Source organism: Camponotus floridanus, unplaced genomic scaffold (genome assembly GCF_003227725.1).
Source record: "Camponotus floridanus strain SB8 unplaced genomic scaffold, Cflo_v7.5 scaffold9, whole genome shotgun sequence".
NCBI classification, from domain to species: Eukaryota; Metazoa; Arthropoda; class Insecta; order Hymenoptera; family Formicidae; genus Camponotus; species Camponotus floridanus.
The window spans coordinates 629,052-648,656 of record NW_020229860.1 but is presented as its reverse complement, the minus strand read 5'-3'; the positions used below and the strand labels follow the sequence as shown (position 1 = coordinate 648,656).

The window sequence follows — 19,605 nt, the reverse complement described above, 5'->3', positions numbered from 1 at the left end:
GTCGGACGCCGACATCGTTCGACTCAGGCGACTTGAGGGATGATCTTGGATAAGTATAAGGGTACTTTAGAGGGAAGAAGGAAGTGAGGGAAGAAAAGAGATTATGATTGATATTTTTCTCGGAAATTCTTGTATTTTTTTAAGAGTTAGAGAGAAAAACACAGGTGCAATGTGAAAACCCCGCACAAAATAGTTCATCTCGGAGCAACAGTGTGCAATGTGTATTGTTTGTGGTGTGTTAAGTATATATATTGAGGAAATTGTACGTTCGTGAGATAAAGTGTCGCTTGTTATTAAATCAAGAAGATTCTTTCGTGAACGATGAAACTGATTGTCGAGTCCGCGATCGATTCTCGGCGCGACACGTACAAAGTTCTTGTCTTTAGGCCATCAGCACGTAAATGTTATTTAAGCTAATACACTATAAGATGTCCCAGATATTTTTTTTCTCGATATTTACAGGTATTTAATCTTCTTTGTGCGAAATTACGAAAAAGAAGAAAATTTTGAACTTCGTATTAGATACCATTTTTTATAATTTTATGATTTTTAGCCATATCTTCGTACAAAGGTACAAGTTAAAATCTTGTATTGCAATAAGATCTATGTAGAATTAAATAAAAAAAAATAACATTTTGTTACTATTTGCGTTGCGATAGTTTTCTCTCCTGAAAATCTTTTCGTTTCGATTATTTGCAATGGTTCGATGATTTGATATTAAAACAAATGACATTTCTTATTTTTTATCATCTAAAAATTTCATAGCTGAGAAAGTATATAGTTCTAGGATGTACATTGTTTAATTCATATTTGTCATACTGGCGTAAAGTGTGACACACGAATATCGACATCGGACTCGATATAAAAACGGATCGGTATTAATAATATAATATGATACATCTCGTTAGTTATATCATATTTAATATTGGTTACTCATTAATTATACTGGGTGTCTCAGAGTCACTTTTCTGTCACCTCTTTAACAAATTCGAAATTAATATTTATATGATAAATTTAGAGAAAAACTATATTTTATTGTTATTTTTCGATCCGCGACATTAAATACTTTAATAAATAAAAAAAACTAAATTCATTTTCTTTCGAGAGAAAATGCATTCATTGATTATCGGATTAATCGAAAAGCTAAAGGCTATAATCTATTTGCGCTCTTGAAACACAATTCGTCATCGTCTTTAATCTTGCTTAAAAGAATAAAATAAATAGATTTAAAATATTTAAAAAATCTTTTGAAAACTTATAATATATTGCTATTTTTATTTAAAAAAAACAGTATCTTTTTCTTACTTTACTTGTTAGATTATTTTATTATAAAAAGAAATGTTGCAAATCTGGCACACCCTGTATGTAAATTTTCATATTTCAACACATAAATATAAATTTATCTATCATATAAACTTGTACCATAAATAAATGAATAAATTATATAAACAGATTTATGTTTTTATATAAGTGTGCATAGGGCACGCGTGCATATTTAGATATACATATGATTGTGGTGTCGAATTGAAATCGCTGGTAGCGAAACCATTAAATAATGCTTAGGGAGCGGTGTCGAGAAAGAATCAACGTGATACCTGGTAATCGCGTATAAAGCACTCCCATTATCATCGATGGCCGATTTATACGGCATGGCGGTTATGCTTGGAATACAATATGAAAATTATAGATTAAAAGCTTGAATTACAATAAGAGGGGAAAAAGAGAGAGACAGATTAATATCATGTATTGGGCAACACCACCTAGAAATAAAATACACATTACAGAAATTGATATTAAGGTCAGGAAGTTATTTGCCAAAATCTACGATATCGTATGCGCATACTTACTCATACACTAAAAATGTAAGAGTGGACATATGTTATTTGATGTTAAATTGTCTAGATGTGTTAATGCCAAAGTACAACTATCTATGATGTTAATCAGTATCCCAAAGAAAATAATCTAAAATTACGATTTGATTTATGAATTATGCCAGTTACGCTCAATCGACTCGTGTAAATTCGATTTGGCTGTGTTATTATTTAGATTTTCTCGAATATTTTTTTAAGTTACTTTAAGTATCTTTTCTCATCGACATTTTTATAATAACTTGTAATTTATTTTTCTTAAGCAAAGCGAATCGGAAAATATGTCATATTAGTACTCGTAATAAAAGGAATAAGTTAGAAGAATAAATGTTCAATTGGATTAATTTTTTAAATATATGTGTATAAAATATGTTAGATTTTTTAGAAAAGTTGAAATTTTTATAATCTGGGTCTAGCTTTAAACACGTACTATTTCTTTATGTATTATAATAATATATTTAGTAATAATCATAAATAGAAGATTATATATCAAGTAAGTGATCACTATTAGATATAATTCTTTTCCGATAAAGATATATTAATTTAAATAATGATATTTTTTATATATGTTGATATTTACGTATTTTAATATTCTAAGAAATGATTCTAATTATATTATCCTATCTAATTATATTAATCATAAAAATTATATGACATTAAAATTTTTATTATAATTTTATTAAATTTTTTATTCGCGAAAAAAATACATTATCTCAGAATATCAGCAAAATCGACTGCGACCTGCCGATCGAGCGCGTCTTGCGAAGTGATCTAAGACGATGATATGAATTCGAGGTCATATCTTCTTTCTAATCTGTTTGCCTATATAATACGAGCTACGTTGAATCGATGCTGTAATATCGATTTAATAATACCTTTGCTCGAATTAAGGCTCCGGCAAAGAACTGCAAGTGTGGATATATCGTTAAGTAAATAAATACAAATGAAAGTCGATGATGAAAAGTGTGTTTATAATAAGCGAAAAAGTTTAAGTGTAATTTCAGGATTATATCATAGAAATCGACTCGCATCCTTAAAGACGTTTTGTGCAAAATTATATGTGCTGTTCGACGACTTTATTGATCCTTAACCATCATTTTATGCGCGTAAAAAAATAACGATCTGATAAAAGTCCGATTGGATGAGGAGATTACGACAATAATCGCCAACGCGCATTTCTTAGCAAGACGGACGTAAGGAAAGTTTTATTTATAAGAATAGAAACGTCGCGAATCGTTTCCCATAACGAGAAGATCACGCTATCGAGTTTGTTAAAGGCAAATACTAAACTTAATGATGAAAAGAGTCAGTTATGACATCGATTAATTTAATTTTTCCTTTAACTGCGCCATCGCGTATTGTAGTAACAATATTGAATTTTTAATTGTATATATGGGGATAATTAAAAGATACAAAATCTCACATTTATTTGCTGTGTCAGTGAAAATAACATCTTTCAATAATTAATTAAGTATAGACTCGAGCATCATACTCTATGATATAATATATACAATCGACTATATTATATATCATAAATTAAATAAAAATATTAATAAAAAATCAACTTTGTTCTTTGTTCTTTGTTGAAATAAAAATATATTGTATAGATATATAGAATTTAATATTAGCATATGTTAAAATATTTAGTTTTTACAAAAACTAGAACTAAATATACTCTCATTATTTGTTTTTCTAATCAAAAATTTACTAAATAGTTATTCTTTAAATTATCCTCTTTTGAATATATCCTCTTTTGCATGATAAAAAATGTGCGCATTTTATATATTCTCTATAGACATAATATTATAACAGTCCAAATAAAATATTTAAAGGAAAAAAATATTCAATAAAACTGAATATAAAAAAGATATTATATAAATATGAATGGAAAAAAAGATTCAACACAAAATCGTATATGTATGTACATTTCTAAATGTATATATTAATCATAAGCAAACTACTTAAGATATTAAAGTAATATAAATTGATGATTTTTATATGACAGGAATCTGTCATATATTGCTAGCAATGCAATTTTTAGCACAACTTAATTTATCGCGTAAATAAATTTTTTTAAGATTGTCGATACACGCAATTAATGCAAGAAACATATTCTATACAAGTATCAAACAAGTGTAATTTCGTTTTGGCAACTTCCCAACGTCGTAGATAAAACGTAGCTATGAAAATGAGCCAGAAAGTAGTACGAAAACATGACAATAAAATGAAAACAGTGTGACTTTACTAGAGCTGTTTAAATAATCATCCGCTAAACTCTCAAATTCTCATAGTTATATTCTTCTAGTTTCTCTACCATATTCTTCTCACAAGTTTCTCGTGTTAAAATCACTTTAAAAAGAGAGAGAAGAGTCTAAAATAAATTAAATTGATCAGGGTCGATTAATGTTCTTGTTGTGACAACTCGACCTCTTGGCTCAAATTCAACAATCGTTTCCCGATAACGAATCGCGATTCTACAAAATTGTGTTAAGAAATTGAAGATCAACAACGGCTTTTCAATAAGTTGAATCTGATATTCCCTCTCTCGTGTATGTCTTTCTTAATAAATTATTCATGATAGATATTCATTAAATACTAAGAATTAAATTGAAAAGTAAACTTATGCTTAAAATTCTGTTAAAAAATATCAAAATTATTTAATAAATAATATTGAAATATGTTAATTATTAAAAATGTGCGACTGAATATTAATAGTTTGGAAAATATTTATAATTTTTGAGAATTTTTTAGTAATAAAATAAAAATAATTTTCTAACGATTCAAAGCATGTGTTTGCATGATCACTTTACTTTCTTTCAAGGATATGTTATATAGATTCTAGTTACACACGTGACAAAGAGGGCAACGATGCACGACGTTTCGCGATCTCTGCGTCAAGTGTCATTTTCGCGCGCGCGCGCGCGCTCGCGCGCACGTGATTCGGTTTCGATGCAACTTACCCTTGCCGCGATGGACGTGGTTGGTTTCTCGAGAAGATCCCACAGCCACTTCTGATATTGGGCACACTTTCCCTCGCCGAATTCCTCCTCCTCGCGCTGCCGGAGCGACTCCGCCTCTTTGCGCATTTCCTCGTGCACGTGCTCTTTACGTTGATGATACTTGTGCTGGCAACAGCTCTCTAGATAGAGCTCGTCGACGCCCCAGTACGCGAGATCGTCGCTGAACGCCAACACGCACATCTCGTCTACCAGGTGGAGCTTGCCGGTGCGATAAAAGTTGAGAATGGAGCTAAAAGACTTGGGATGCCGATCAAAGAAGTACTCGTTGTCGATCAGGGAGTAATCGTCGCATAGCTCAGTGATCGCCTCGTGGGTGTTGCAGTCCCGTAGCCGGCCCAGACGCGTGTGCGGCAATCGCTCGAGGGTGCGCCAGAGCACCTCGTGCTTCACGCCGCCGACGTTGATCGAGACACGCCGGTTCAGCGCCTTCGAACGCATGATCATGAACGGCTCCGGCGGCAGGGACGTCATCGACCTCGAGAAGGCACGTTGCTGCTGCATCTGCAGCGGCAGGGGCGGCGGCGGCGGTGGCGGCGGCGGCGGCGGCGGCGGTGGCGGTGGCGGTAGAGACGGCAGATTTATCGGCGCCACGGAACCGATCGGTCCTACGGACGACGAAAACGGAGCGTAACGGACTTCCTTGTTCGTGCTTCCTCCACCACTCCCTCCTCCTCCTGCACCTCCTCCTCCTCCTCCCATTTCTGCGATTCCCGCGGCACCGACTCCACCGTATCCTATCCCGCCACTCAACCCACCCCCCGATCTAACTCCTGTCGACGCGCCGAACCCGAGACCTCCTCCGCCACCGGTGCAGTCGGTGTTCCCGCGACCGGCTGCACCGGGCTGCTGCAACGTCGTCGAGCCGCCACCCTCGAACACGTAGCCCTGGTCGGTGCTGATGTAGGGCACCGTACACGACGGCGACGACGATGAGAGCGCCGGGCCGGTGACCACGGCGCTACCATTACGTTCCCCGTCCGCCAGTGTGTTGTCCTCGAGCCGTCTCTCGTTCAGCATCGGACGCGCCGAGCGACGGCGGTTTCAAGTCGGTCACCAGCGCGATCGCAAGGCGATTATCCTTCGCGTTGCTCTCGACGCCGATGCTTCCGTTCGCCTGTCTGTTCGCCGAAGACAAGCGGTGTCTCTCTCGTTTTCTTCTTCTTTCTTCTTCTTCTTCTTCGTCCTCCTCCTCCTCGTCCACGGTGTCCCTCTTCAGCTTCATCCGTAAATCGGTCCAGCCCCTTCCGTCGACTCGGTCGACAGACTCTGCCGTATCATAATCTGAAAGATACATCGGAGACATCTAAATGGGTGATGCATCGCGTATAAGAAATATCAATCGTGTATATTACACGTTATATTGCTTTCAATTTTGGAAACAATTTTTAAAATGCAATTTTTAATTTTTCTCAAATGCTTAGATCGAACAGTATACGTAAAATGTAATTAAATCTGTATTTAAGCTACAGATGTGAGATATTTCCTTTGAAGATGAGCAAAAATACTCGTGTTAAAATAGTAAATAAAATTTAGATATACTTTCTTCGTCCTGAATTCATCATTTCAATGTCGTTCTTAATTATAGATAATTAAATCTTAAATGGTTTAAATATTGTTTCTAATGTAACTTGAAATTATAAAATGATTTGAGATGTATAAATATTATGTATAAAAAATTGACGATTTGCATTACACATATATACGCGAAACATACATACATTCCTGGATTTCAATTATCGGAATGCCTATAAAAAATAAGTATAATAAAAATAGATATATTTTATATTTGAACATTTCTCAATTATTTTGATTAAAATGAGATATTTATTTATATGACAATTTTTATATGATAATTTTTTTAATTTTTGATTTGCGGAAAAAAGTGTTGAATATATAATTGATCCGTAATAAATTAAATTGTATTAAAATGAAAAAAATATATCGAGATGTCACATAATAATGATGAGATAATAGATCCGAAAAAGGGATACACGATGATTGTTTCTGCAAATCTTGGTTCTTCTGCGTTTCTTCGAAAGCAAATAACTCTCGAAGAGATGATCGATATAATTCACCACATGGCCCCCGCAAAATCGTAACTTTATTAAAAGCGTTACATCATCGTATCTGTAATGATACTCGCACTATTCGTAACTAACTTAAGCGATCAAAGCCCGCCTATAAAACATACCAAACTTTCTTTCTTTCCTATCTTAAAATCCTTTGTTTAAAACTATATTTTATATATTCCACACCCATAAAGCATACATATATATTGCAATACATACACTCACTCGAATAAATGCTTAAAGTAACAAATATACTACGAGAAAGAAAAGAAAAGAAAGAGAAAGACAAAACAGAGAAAGAAATATTTATTTCAAGCGCTCAACTCCTCAATTATTAAATAAATGACATTACATGGAACTAATAATAAATTAACACTTCAATAATCAATAAATTGCCAAATACAATGTGCACGCACGCGTTTATGTATGTATAAATATTATATCACATATGTGCATATATTATTATGTATGTATAAATATTATATCACATATGTGCATATATTATAATATAACACATATGCTAATATTTATACTTATATAACCATGGCAATTTATTGATTATTAAATTGTTAGTTTATTATTATTTCCATGTAAGTGTATAATATGTACATAAACCGCCAGTATTCCCGAAGGATATTTTACAGCTTTTTGCTATACATATATGTAAGGATATACAGGAAGCGAAGAAACGAGAATCGATCTTTCTCTTCCATCCCTCTCTCTCTTTCTCTTTTTCTCTCTCCAGCAAGGGAGTGTACACCTGACCTGACCCCCGAAGATGAGAGAACGCGACATTTTGATACGATGTAGTACTATATATGTACAGTTCATTTCTGTGTGTGCACATCCGGTTTCAGCGCTTCCGCGACTTGATCCGAAGACATTTGCGCGAAAAATAGCTATTGATCTTTGACCTTTTCGGTCCTGAACAGAATATTGCTTAGAGAATTCCAATACCTTTTACGTAAATTTGCTTATGCTTAATTTCGAATTGTCGTTTGAAAATAATTATATATGATTAATCTCTCTCTAATTATTACGCTCGATATAATTATCACAGACATATCTAGTTAGATTTATATGGAAACTTTTTATAGTAGTACAAATTATTTATGAAAAGACATATTTTTGCGAGCGGTAATCTTGAGTTAGGCAAACATCAGTAATGTCAATTATAATAGAGCATACATACAAGAGTTAAACAAGAAATCCATCAAACATAAATCATTAAATTAAATTCCTTGTATACCCGAATATTTGAGATGTTTCACTATCAGGTGCGAATTTAATAATAAACGATTGACTAATTATAACAATTATTGACATACAGATATAATTTAGAAACTATCCTTATCATCCACATAGATAAAATTTTGTTTTTTTTTGCGACTACTATTTTAAATTTGTGTGAAGAGAGAATTGGAAAATCAGTTCTCAATTCTTAACAAAACGACCTCAAATTAAGAATATTAAACGACGAGGGATGTTCGCGACGTCCGAATATATATAGATCGCGTTTAAGAAATATATTCAACAATTATTCGCGGAATTTGTCATTATTGATGGATCGCACTATTATGGGGCGATTACGTGATATCAACGATCAAATTTCTCATATGGCAGCTCAAGGATTGCGCGACTCGGCATTATTTCAGGAAATTCTTCTCTGGCGACCCTTTATTTTGCGCCTTTATTCGACGTAATGCCTCGATTATTGATTATTATTTCTAAAAGTTATTTGTCTATTTTCTCAGTTCTAGACATAACGAAAATATTTATTTAATAACGTTTTTTGAGAAAAGAATTATTTTCGATGAAATTTTTTCTGCAAATATATACATATATATATTTATAGAAAAAATTTTATCGAAAATAATTCTCTGAAAGATATTCTCTGAAAACAAAACATATTGAAGTTCTCTGAACAAAAAGAAGCATATATATATATATATATATATATATATATATATATATATATACTTCTTTTTGTTCAGGGAGCTTCAACATATTTTGTTTTCAGAGAATATCTTTTATATATCATGCAAATAATCATAAAAAAATAATATAAAAAGAATTGCGAAAAGAGTTTTTTCGATGAGATCGTAAAAATCAAGGAAACATTTTTGTGATACATTTCCATACATTCCTAAAAATCTTGTACAAATATCTCGGAAATGTTCTCTTTTTTGCAATTTTTAAAATACCAGAGAAAACACAAGAGCTCTAACAATTCGAAAAATTTAACGACCAGTGCAACGATCGGTTGCACCACGGTCACGTCGTTTAAATTTTTTGGCGTCGAATCAATGCAACGCTGATGGTTCCCGAGACTCGAAGAAAGGTTCGCTCGCGATTGTCGAAAATTAAAAGAAAAAAACAGAATATTCACCCACAGTCTGTGTTTTCAAAGAACACCTATCAACCTCGAGAGAAAAGGATATATTTGCTTGACGAGCGTTGGATAGGTTTATCTCGAGGCTCGATGTAGTAGGGTAGTTTACGAGCAACAGTAGAATAACGACTGAGATTGTCAGACAGTAGTAAGAGACAACACTAAGCTGGGATCTCATTTACGTGAACCTACACACGATAGATATCGAGTATTTTATTTTAAATCCCGAGATAAGACTCGTTTTAAAATCACGTCGCAATTTTCCTTAATATAATTAAACAACGTATAGTTTTAAAGTATAAAATAAAAGATTTGATCCTGGAGCATTTTTTCACGTTGATATGCCTACTCCAATATTTCGAAGATCTCTTCTTGGATCTTTCATCCTTCTTGCCTCTCTTTTTTCTATAGCCAATTATTCTCTTAAAATCAATGTTTGCAATGTGAAAAGCAAATTTGTTGCTGAAAATCGCACAAACATGTTTTATATGATTGAAAAATAAGTTTCCACAGAAAAATCCTCGCTAATCAATTATTAAAACATATCGGAGAGCACTAAAAGAAGTTATTTTTAAAGATATCATTTTCCGCGAGCTACCACCCGCTTGGAATCATCTCGAACTCAACGTTAATCTCGATTAATTAAACATCTCCATTAGTTCGAGGCTTATAATAACGGGAGACGGGAAGCGAATCACTGACCCGGATTACAAGCGGATCTTGGAACTCGATTTCAAGGGACTCGCTCAAGCCGCACTACGCGCGTTTGACAGATCCAAGGGCGACCAGCTGAGAGCGCGAACGACGGACGGGGACAATCCCAAGCTATCTGGGTCTCACGGTCCGGGAACATTCTTGTTGACGACAACGACGACGACGACTACGACGACGACGCGTGTTGTGCGACCGGTGGTGCGCGTCGCGCGGCAGCTACTATACGGAAATAGACGAGAGGCGTGCGCGAGGCAAGCTAGCGGCAACTTCAGTCGGCAGTCTTCGCGCGATTATCTCTTGGCGCGTTACTCACCTCTCTCTTGCTTCTGCTTTAAACATGATGATCGCTGTCCGGCCGTGGAAACGGCGGGTCGTTGCTTGTCGCGCTGGACTGTCGCATCTCGTCCCCCAGTAAAGTCGCCTCGCGACTGGGGATGTCCGCTTTGGGAATAACGATGACGAACAGTGACGACGATGATGATGACGATGACGACGATGACGACGACGACGACGACGACGGCGACGGCGACGGCGACGACGATGACGACGACGACGGCGGCGACGACGGCGACGACGACCGCACTGACACTACCACTTGTTCCACACCGGGCGCTGCGATCGACGCCCCGTCTATCGATTAAGCGCGAATGTGGGTACGGTTGGGGTACGAATACGAAGGTGCGCGCGATGCTCCGAGAAGAAACGTCCCGTGCCGGAGTACCGGACGCTGGATGATCAGTGGAGGAGACGGGAGACGATCGCTACCGATCGCGGCGACTCGGCCACCGATTTCGGCGAACGAAGAAGAGGAAGAACGAAAAGAAACAGGGGAGGAACCGCGCCCGCGCGCGAAAGAGAGATTCGAAAATCGCACGATTACCACCGGCCCGCTGTCGGCCACTCTTCTTTTGATAGTTTAGAGGTGAGATACAGTCTCTGTGTGCCACTGTAACTGCTGTTGGCGCCGACAGAGGCACTACTTGGACGCGAGCCAGCGGTGCGCCTTGGCTATTATCCCGAGCCACCCTGTGCGCCCCGAGTTGCGCGTCGTCCCCGCACCCTGCTCCAGTGACGAAGCGGTGCTTTTAAAGTGCGGGCGATTCCTCGCTACCTTGCACGACCAACGAGACGCGCGATCGCTCTTGGGCGCAGTGTCACCGCGAGAATGGACGTATTTTTCGATGTTAATTATCGTCCCCTAATCGTTCAATAAATTGCAAAATAATAATATAAGGCTAATTTGTGAAATTAGTAAGATAAGTTATTATTATGTCTATGAAAATTATACGATTTTTCTCACATGGTAATTTGAAACGCGCGTTTTAAATTTTATTTTAATACATTAATATTAGCTGAAGATTTAAAATCAAAAGTCAGAAGAGAGAAAGAGGGAGGATGGAAAGAGAAGGAGAGAGAGAGAGAGGGAGATTTTATTACTTTTAAATTATTTATGAACAATTAATATTATATTAATAATGATTATTATAGTTTCGTCATAATTCCATCGATAATTCGTTTTGTACTAGTCTTAGAAAGAATGCCATGCCCGATCAATGTTTTCATCCCTCTTTTTCCCCTACTCAGTCTTCTTTTTTGGCTTGCGCGATCTCGTACTGTGTAATATCATCAGAATTTTCGACACGAAGCCAGGAGTCGCATCACTAATGTTTTTTGTGAGAAGCGAATCGATAAAGCATCGTATATGCGCGGAAAGAATCGCTTCACGTGTAGTTAATAGTCAGATCGATATCACATCGGAACGAGGTCAATATCGGTCGAAAAAAATTTTAAGGTCGAAACTGTTGGAATATCGAGGCAAATCGCTGCCCGATCGACAGGAAATATATCTAGCCTACCACGAAATCAGGTTGCATTACATTTCCAGATAATGCTGGTTGTTGCCCACACGATCGCATCACCGAAAGAAAGAGAGAGAAAGAGAAAGAGAAACGGTATTTTAGAGAGAAGTGGTATTTTTAGAGACAGCATGGAGGTCGTCACGAATAATATACAGTGATCAATTCTTAATGGCATTTTTGCACATTCGCATAATCGAGTAGCGAATTCAATAATATATAGATTTATAAACATTGATATATATAAAATGTCTAATATTTGTTATAAAGATAAAAAATTAATATATAACACTTACATATAATTTCCTCATTAAATTGATAAGAATTTATTTCATATAAAAAATCAAATTATATTAAAAACCAATTGTTTTTCAAATTCAAAACTCTTATACATACATCCATAAATTCTTTTCAAGAATTAGTAAAAAAATAAACCTCCTCAATTATCGTTATTTTCATCACTTTTTTTTAATACCATGAATATAAAAAAGTATTCAGAAAATTTAAATTAATTTAAATGCTTGCAATTAATGTTATTCAATATTTACATATTGTTATGTATAATCCACAATATAACACAATATAAAATTATCTTAATATATTTCCGAAATTATTATTCTGTTATAATTTCATTACCTGTCCTTAATAGTTAAAATGAAACTCGTTCCAATGTAAAAACTAAAGAGTAATCTGAATTTAAAAAATTTATTTGTATCAATTCAGATGGATGGTGATTAAAAAATATTTAAACAAACAAAAACTTACTTGAAAATATTATTTTATTCTCTCCAGGAAACATGAACGTCGTCCGTTCGGTATCTCTGAACGCAAGTAGTTTGTGTCCAAGGAGTACCTCCCTCGCACTTGTATTGGAGCAATCCAGCGACTGCGATCATAACGCCGTTGTCTATGCAAAATCGCTCATCCGTCGCGTAAAGAGTTGCATTTCTTTCTTTACACATGACACTCATCATTTCCTGCAGTCTTTCATTGCATCCCACGCCACCCACGATCAACACTTCGTTCGATCTCACGTGCGCCATCGCGCGCTCTGCAACATTTAACAACAGTTAAATAAGTAAGCAAAGAGCAAAATCATCAAGTGAATAGTTACCTGTAATTTCAATAAGCATGGCAAACACGGTTTCTTGCAAGGAAAAGCATAAATCTTCAGGAGTAAATTCCTTTGTATCGAGCCATTTGGATAAATGTTCTTCTATATGGCTTAAGATACCAGAGAACGATACATCCATCCCTTTCACAACATATGGTAGTGGTGCCAGTTTCTTACCCCTTTTTGCATCCATAAAATTTTAATTGCATCCAGCATACGAGATTCCATAAGTGTGATCTTGAACGTTAATATTTATCGAGGATTTCCAAAATGAAATCCTAGCAAAACATTAATCAGATATAAAAATTTGCTTACTTTTTTGCTAACTGTTCAATGTTATATCCAGGACTGGGATCATTTGAGAGTTTTAATAACCTCGCGAACCTGTCCAAACAATTTCCTACTGCTATATCGATTGTCTCCCCAAAAATACGATATCTTTGTCGAGAATATGCAATAATTTGAGTGTTTCCGCCAGAAACATACAAAACAGTAGGATTTTCACTTCCAGTAATCAAACGTCCCATCTCAATATGACCAATACAATGATTGACTGCGACTATAGGTTTATTATATAACTGGGCAACAGTCCTAGCTACTAAAGCAGCAACTGTCAATGGCGCTCCCATTCCTGGTCCTTTTGTGTAACAAACAACATCTACATCCTTCATGCTAATCTTTGCTTCATCTAAGGCCTTTTGCAAAACATCTAATATATGTTTTCTATGATGTTGCGCCGTTTCTCGAGGTAAGAAACCTAAGATGATATGTCTAAATTAGCATATTTATATTAGAACTGTTCACAATTTTTATAAATATTTTTAAGTCCACTTTAGACAGCGTTCAACAACAAAATTCACAAGAATTTTATTTATTATTTTATGAAATTTAATGATATATAAACATATATGTATCTTTATATAATTTATACATATATTTTGAATAAAGTATAATAAATTTTGTATTATAAATAAAGTGAATCTTATATTACATGAATGATAGAATTGACTAAAGTAGGCTTGATACAAATCTATTAAGAAATTTTAAAACTGTTAAATTTTGCTCAATAAATAACGTCTTACGTCACATACATTTTGTCATGTATTTATACATGATATATGCAAAAAAATATTATTTTAAGGTTACCTTCTCCCGGTGGAGTAACATAGGTATGTCGCACATTTGACAATACTTGTTGATCGCGAATTATTCCTACGCCCAGTTTATTTGCGCTACCTTCGAATCCGATAGCAATCACCATTTTTATAATTTTCCTATCTCTAATGAATAAAACAAATATTCATTCACACGTATAAATGAATGAAATTATTGAATCAAGTATCACGCAATAGCAATATATATGCACTTATATACAATGGCAGTCACATGGGGTCTGTTCTTTTCAGCTGCACTAGTGCAATTAGTTAGAGTGAAAGAAAGTATGTTTGTCTGTTTCTAACTTATTGCACTAGTGCAGCAGTACAGCTGAAAAGAACAGATCTATGGTTTGCCATTAAGTCGCTATTTCTGTAAGAGAGCATAACTGGACCAATATTTCGAGCCAATTTACAACGCAAGATTTGAAAATTTACTCATCAGATAGTTTGACCAATCAGGTAAAGGGAATACGAATTTCTTTACTTTGATTGGTGAAATCATTTTACTTTTACCAGCTTGAAAAGTGAAGCTTTTTCGAGCTTGAAATACGGGAAGAATAAAATTGCGACTAATTTCATATAAAAAAAAGTTTCCTAAAACATGCCCTAAATTTTTTATATTTAAAATTATATTAACATTATAGAAATATTAATATTTGAGTGAGACGCAACAATTCCACCTCTTCATGCATTGGTAGAGGGTATGTGTAATTCTGTCATTTTGATTTTCCTGAAACAGAAAAAAATAATTTTTTAATCACGTAAATGTCTTTTGATGCTAAAAATGAGCGTCGAGTGTCCCACGAATTTGTGTTTTAAATCGAGCGTCACTTTATTTCGACGCGTAGATTTTTCGATCCACAAAATAGCTCGACCAATCATGAATAGGTATTCGCGGCGACGAACATCGAGTTCGCTATCTATGTCGATCTTCGTGCTCGACGGTTGAGCTTGGGAGAGAAATCGTCTCCCAAGTCCATTGTGAACATATTCGACGTTACGCGAGAACGAATCTGGCCGGAACACGTGCCAGAAAATGCAAGTTATCGGGTCGTCGCGTTGAGAAAAGTGAGTGTCCGTTCGTCCCGCGATACACGTGGGCGGCTTCCGGCAAAAGAGAAAAGAAAAAGATAAAGTATTCGAGTCGGTCGCGTCGCTTGTTAGATGGGCGATTGATTTTTGGTGTCGCGCGAGAAAACGTACATCTCGACGTGTACGAATCTCGCGATTCGCTAGTAGTTGTGTGACGGCAAGCATTAATTAAGAATCGATGCTAGAGGGGGAGAGAAAGAGGGGGTGGAATCTGGTGCGCGAATGTGTGTATGCAGCAAGGAGTCGACAGGAGAGAGAAAGAGAGAGAGTGAGGACACGCACGAGGGAGAGAGAGAGAGAGAGAGAGAGGGAGAAAATGGGAGCGAGGAGGCGCCGTCAACGTTCGCTTTTACAAAATGACGGAGCGAAAGGGACAGACGCGGGTGCGCGCGCGCTCTCTTTGCCGGTTGCTCTCTCTCCTCGGGCGGTTCTCTCTCGAGAACGCATTCCGCGACACTTCCGCGATCTCGTGGCGTTACCCGGGTAGACGCCCCCCCCCTCGCGGTGTCTTGCGTTCACGCGCGCGCGCGCGCGATAGCGCCGGTCTCTCAAAGTCCCCCGCGCGGGAGCTTTGACATACGCGGAAACTGTGTGGCGTCATCTCCACGCAGTTGAGAGAGAAAAAAGTGATGTTGTGTTGTCTCCCTCTGATAGGGATAGATATTCATAGAAGAGATAAAGAGAGTAGAATGTCGCGTCGCGAGTGACCGCTTTCGTTGTGACGGGAAAGCGAGGATCGCGCGTTGTCCGCTCGCGAGTCGAGTCGGCCGAGTCGTCCGTTTCCTCGGCCGAATGTCGGGTTGTAAGAATTGGCGCGCTACACCCGCCGTCGCGAGTGTCGCCGGCGCGGCTCGTTACCTCGCTGCCGAGGAGGACTCGCGGTTCGTTCGCGCGTTTCCGGCGCGAGATCGCGATCGACCGCCGGTCGCGACGCTCCCGGTTCGCTCCTCCTCGTGGAAGGCCGTTGACGATCCCTCGCGCGCGCGCGTCATTGTCTCCGAGTTCCCCGGGAACTCCGTCCGATTCGCGCGCGGAAACCTAACGCATGGATCTCTGGACGTGCGGTGAGTGGCCGATGGTAAGGCATCGCATTGTCCGGCGATGTGCCCGCCTCTTGAAGCGGGGACGCATTACGTACCATAACATTTATGTGAACTGTAGAAAAGAAAAGAAAAAAAAAAAAAAGAAACCGGAGAAAAAATCCCCCGAAACACACATTAGAGAATGCTAACTTTAACATCTTCTCTCGACTCGACGACGCTTCATACCAGATTTGTGACATGTAGAATTTTTCACTTAGGCCAGTCGATTCTAAGGACGAGTGCTTCTGGTACTTCCTTCTGGTCTTTTGCGGCGCCCGGCGTATTATCCTTATGGTTGCAGCTTTGTCTACGGAGCATTAACATTATTCGTACCTGCACTGCGCTCGATATCTGGATTAATTAGATGTTCTTTGCTGTACCTTTGGTCTTCCATCTTGCATTTTTACTATAAGGTAAATTTTGATAACAATTTTGATAACAATTTTAAATAGATCCAAATTATAATACAACGATAATGACCTATACAAATAAATATGAATTTTCAAGCATTAGTGGATGTGCTAAAAAAATACTTGAAATATTCACCTCAGTTTTCTTTTGCCTTTGAATGATTATCATTGTCTGAAAAGAATCTAAGTTAAAGGTCAAAATTAATTCCACTGGAAATGAAAATATAAGGAAAATAAAAAGTATAAGATAAATGTAGTATCACAAGTATTTTGTAATGCATTTCCAAAGTCTCATATTTCTTTATCGTTATACTCTAAAATAAATTGTAAATTACTCCAAATCATTATTAAAATATCGAGTTTTATTTGCATATATTTTATATATTATTGCCAAATTTACCTGATATATATTTGTATACATTTAATTAGTAATTAGACTATGATCTTGTAATAATATACCATATTTTACAAAATGTAAATGTTTATTACTTATATTTCAGTATGATTTGATAAATTTTATTTTGATTGTACGCACTATAATAATTCAACGTGAAATGAAGTAACATAATTAAATTTCTGTTACTAGAAATGTCGTCCCGAGATTATGACAGAAGAAGAGGTAATGGCAGCAGTAGCAACTCGAGCAGATTGCGAATGGACACGAGCGTGTCGCAGCCCAGACCACATGGCGAGAGTTCTAGCAAGCGAAAAGAGATAGATAATGTGATGCGGAAAGCGCGCGAATCGCAATCGAGCTACTGGAACAAGAAGCTGTTGGAGGCGGAAGAACGAGATCCGAATAGGTGGCGTCACAGCGGATACAAGGAGTTATACGTCGGGGGTACCGGCGGCAGCGGCGAGCCCAGCAGAGGACACCCCAGGAGCCCGAGAAGTCCTCGACCTCGCAGTCCCCACAGTCCGCGACCGCGCAGTCCTCGTGCGAGGAGTCCGCGATCGCCACGCGAGCGTTCTTCCCGCGAGCACAATAGAGGCAGACAACCGACCGCTCGTAGCCCCAGCACAGGCAGCACGTGCTCCGACAGATCGTGTTCCGTTTGTTCGCCGAAAGAACGACGACGCGTCGCGCCGCTGTCCCGTTCGCGTTCGCGATCGATCACACCGGTACGAGGTCGAGCGCATCCTAAGGAAGTGGTTGCTTCCAGTTCGCGAGCTTTACCACCGCGTGCTAGACCGCGATCGCCGCCGCTACCGCGTCCACGTACACCACCACCGGCACCTCAGCCGCCGCCGCGTCATCAGAAGGATTACAAGACTCTCAAGGAGAAAGAAGCCAAGATTCGCCGCAAAGAAAAACATCATAGCAGGTTGCCGGAGGATCCACGAGTACCAGATCCCATCCCATTGGTAAAATGATCGTTTACTTTTTTCCTTTCTCGAAAGAGGCTTTTGTAAAAATAAATATATTTTATGAAGAAGGAATTCCTAACGTAGATACATTTGTATACTATATACATGGTAGTATACAATGTGGAACAAAATATAAAAAATTGTATTAAGCTTTATGTCCTTTTAAAGTAATATACGATATTAGGAATACTCAAAGTATTCAAATTATGCAGATGCGTAAAGCAGTCAAAGTGGAAAAAACACACACGAGTCATGGAGCACCACAAATGATGCGACCTCCACCGGAATCGTCGCCTAGTGACGATAGCGACAGTTCCTCCACTACATCCCACGTTGGGCCGCCGAGAATGACATTATCTGAACGGTATTTCGCGAAACCACATTATTCAAGATATATAACAGCGATATAAAACTGATAAATTTACAATACATTGCATCTTTAATTTATTCGAGATTAAATGAGGATAGATTTTTGTATATATTTTTTTATACAGATTTGGTAAAATGGCACAGTGGAGCGTGGATCGTAGAGACATGGAAAACATGCGCATCACGAAAGACGGCGAGAACGCGATGAAGGTCGTTATAGAGGGTGAGGAGAGGATTGCGCGTCTAGGATACGATTCGCCACCACCCGGTCATTATCCCGAGTCGCTTCTGGCGCAAGGACCGAGAGGTTTCGAGGGTTGGGACGATGTGCGCGTCCGTTACGACTATTATAAAGCTAGAGGTTACCTTCGTGACCTCACTCTTGATGATTATATCAAGTGGGAAGAATGGTGGTATAAGTATCAGGAATGGCTCGAAGCCGAACGGTTCTATGAGCAATGGGCCTCATCGTCGAATCGTCCTTCTGGCGGCAGTCGCAAACGACGTGGGCGACGCAATAACACCGCTCACTAAAATATGTATGACAACAATTCTACTACGGATTATGCTGAGATATATCATATCTGTATACTTAGAGTATGCAGGAAAAATGTATGTATAAGCGCTCTATATGTATCGTAATAAAAAGTATAAATGTGAAAAAAATTTAATTATTTTGGAGAAAAATATATGTTAAATGATTCCGAAAATATATTAAATTGAGTAATGCTTTTTTATTTTCGGGAGATACAAATATTTAAAATTCATAACGTCTTGATTTAATATATCTAATGTTACATTTATATAGAGAGATTACATAAAAGTATATATTAAATGAGTAATTACCATATTTATATTTTATATACGATTTATATGTAACACAGACTAAATAATTTCTTTTAATTTTTTGTTTGCCATTATTAATAATGTTATATTGAGGACAAAAACTATTATACGATTGTTATTTGGAATTTAATCAGACATGTTCTCTATGAATAAATCGTAAATTAGTTTCTAATATTTTTCACATTTTGTTAGATAAATTCATGTAATATCTGAATATTAATTATACTTTATAAGATTGTAAGAAGATT

General features: G+C 37.2%; 3 protein-coding genes across 7 annotated transcripts in view; 1 reads left to right on the top strand and 2 right to left on the bottom strand.

Moving 5' to 3' along the window:
* LOC105259299 (potassium voltage-gated channel protein Shab) overlaps positions 1 to 5,947 on the bottom strand; it is a 45,787-nt gene extending 39,840 nt beyond the window's left edge. For both annotated transcript variants that reach the window (XM_025414875.1, XM_011271164.3), the window contains exon 1: positions 4,829 to 5,947. In XM_025414875.1, the coding sequence (XP_025270660.1) occupies positions 4,829 to 5,905 (1,077 nt within the window). In that variant the 5' untranslated portion in view covers positions 5,906 to 5,947. The remainder of the gene's footprint in view (positions 1 to 4,828) is intronic.
* A 44-nt stretch (positions 5,948 to 5,991) lies between these two features.
* Positions 5,992 to 14,411, bottom strand: LOC105259300 (probable tRNA N6-adenosine threonylcarbamoyltransferase). 2 transcript variants are annotated; one of them, XM_025414879.1, is made up of 5 exons: positions 14,180 to 14,411; positions 13,349 to 13,790; positions 13,034 to 13,212; positions 12,685 to 12,970; positions 5,992 to 6,169 (listed from the first exon to the last, which is right to left on the bottom strand). In XM_025414879.1, the coding sequence occupies exons 1-4, from the start codon at positions 14,292 to 14,294 to the stop codon at positions 12,699 to 12,701; spliced, it is 1,008 nt and encodes a 335-aa protein (XP_025270664.1). In that variant the 5' UTR covers positions 14,295 to 14,411; the 3' UTR covers positions 5,992 to 6,169; positions 12,685 to 12,698. The 2 variants fall into 2 exon arrangements, with proteins under 2 accessions (XP_025270664.1, XP_011269467.1); XM_011271165.3 differs by lacking the exon at positions 5,992 to 6,169 and adding an exon at positions 12,440 to 12,609.
* Positions 14,412 to 15,122: 711 nt separating this feature from the next.
* On the top strand, positions 15,123 to 19,171 carry LOC105259301 (serine/arginine repetitive matrix protein 1). 3 transcript variants are annotated; one of them, XM_011271169.3, is made up of 5 exons: positions 15,123 to 15,258; positions 16,583 to 16,777; positions 17,361 to 18,139; positions 18,355 to 18,506; positions 18,637 to 19,171. In XM_011271169.3, the coding sequence occupies exons 3-5, from the start codon at positions 17,363 to 17,365 to the stop codon at positions 19,043 to 19,045; spliced, it is 1,338 nt and encodes a 445-aa protein (XP_011269471.1). In that variant the 5' UTR covers positions 15,123 to 15,258; positions 16,583 to 16,777; positions 17,361 to 17,362; the 3' UTR covers positions 19,046 to 19,171. The 3 variants fall into 3 exon arrangements, with proteins under 3 accessions (XP_011269471.1, XP_011269470.1, XP_011269469.1); XM_011271168.3 differs by having other exon boundaries at positions 15,131 to 16,346; XM_011271167.3 differs by having other exon boundaries at positions 15,131 to 16,360.
* The last annotated feature ends 434 nt before the right edge of the window (positions 19,172 to 19,605 follow it).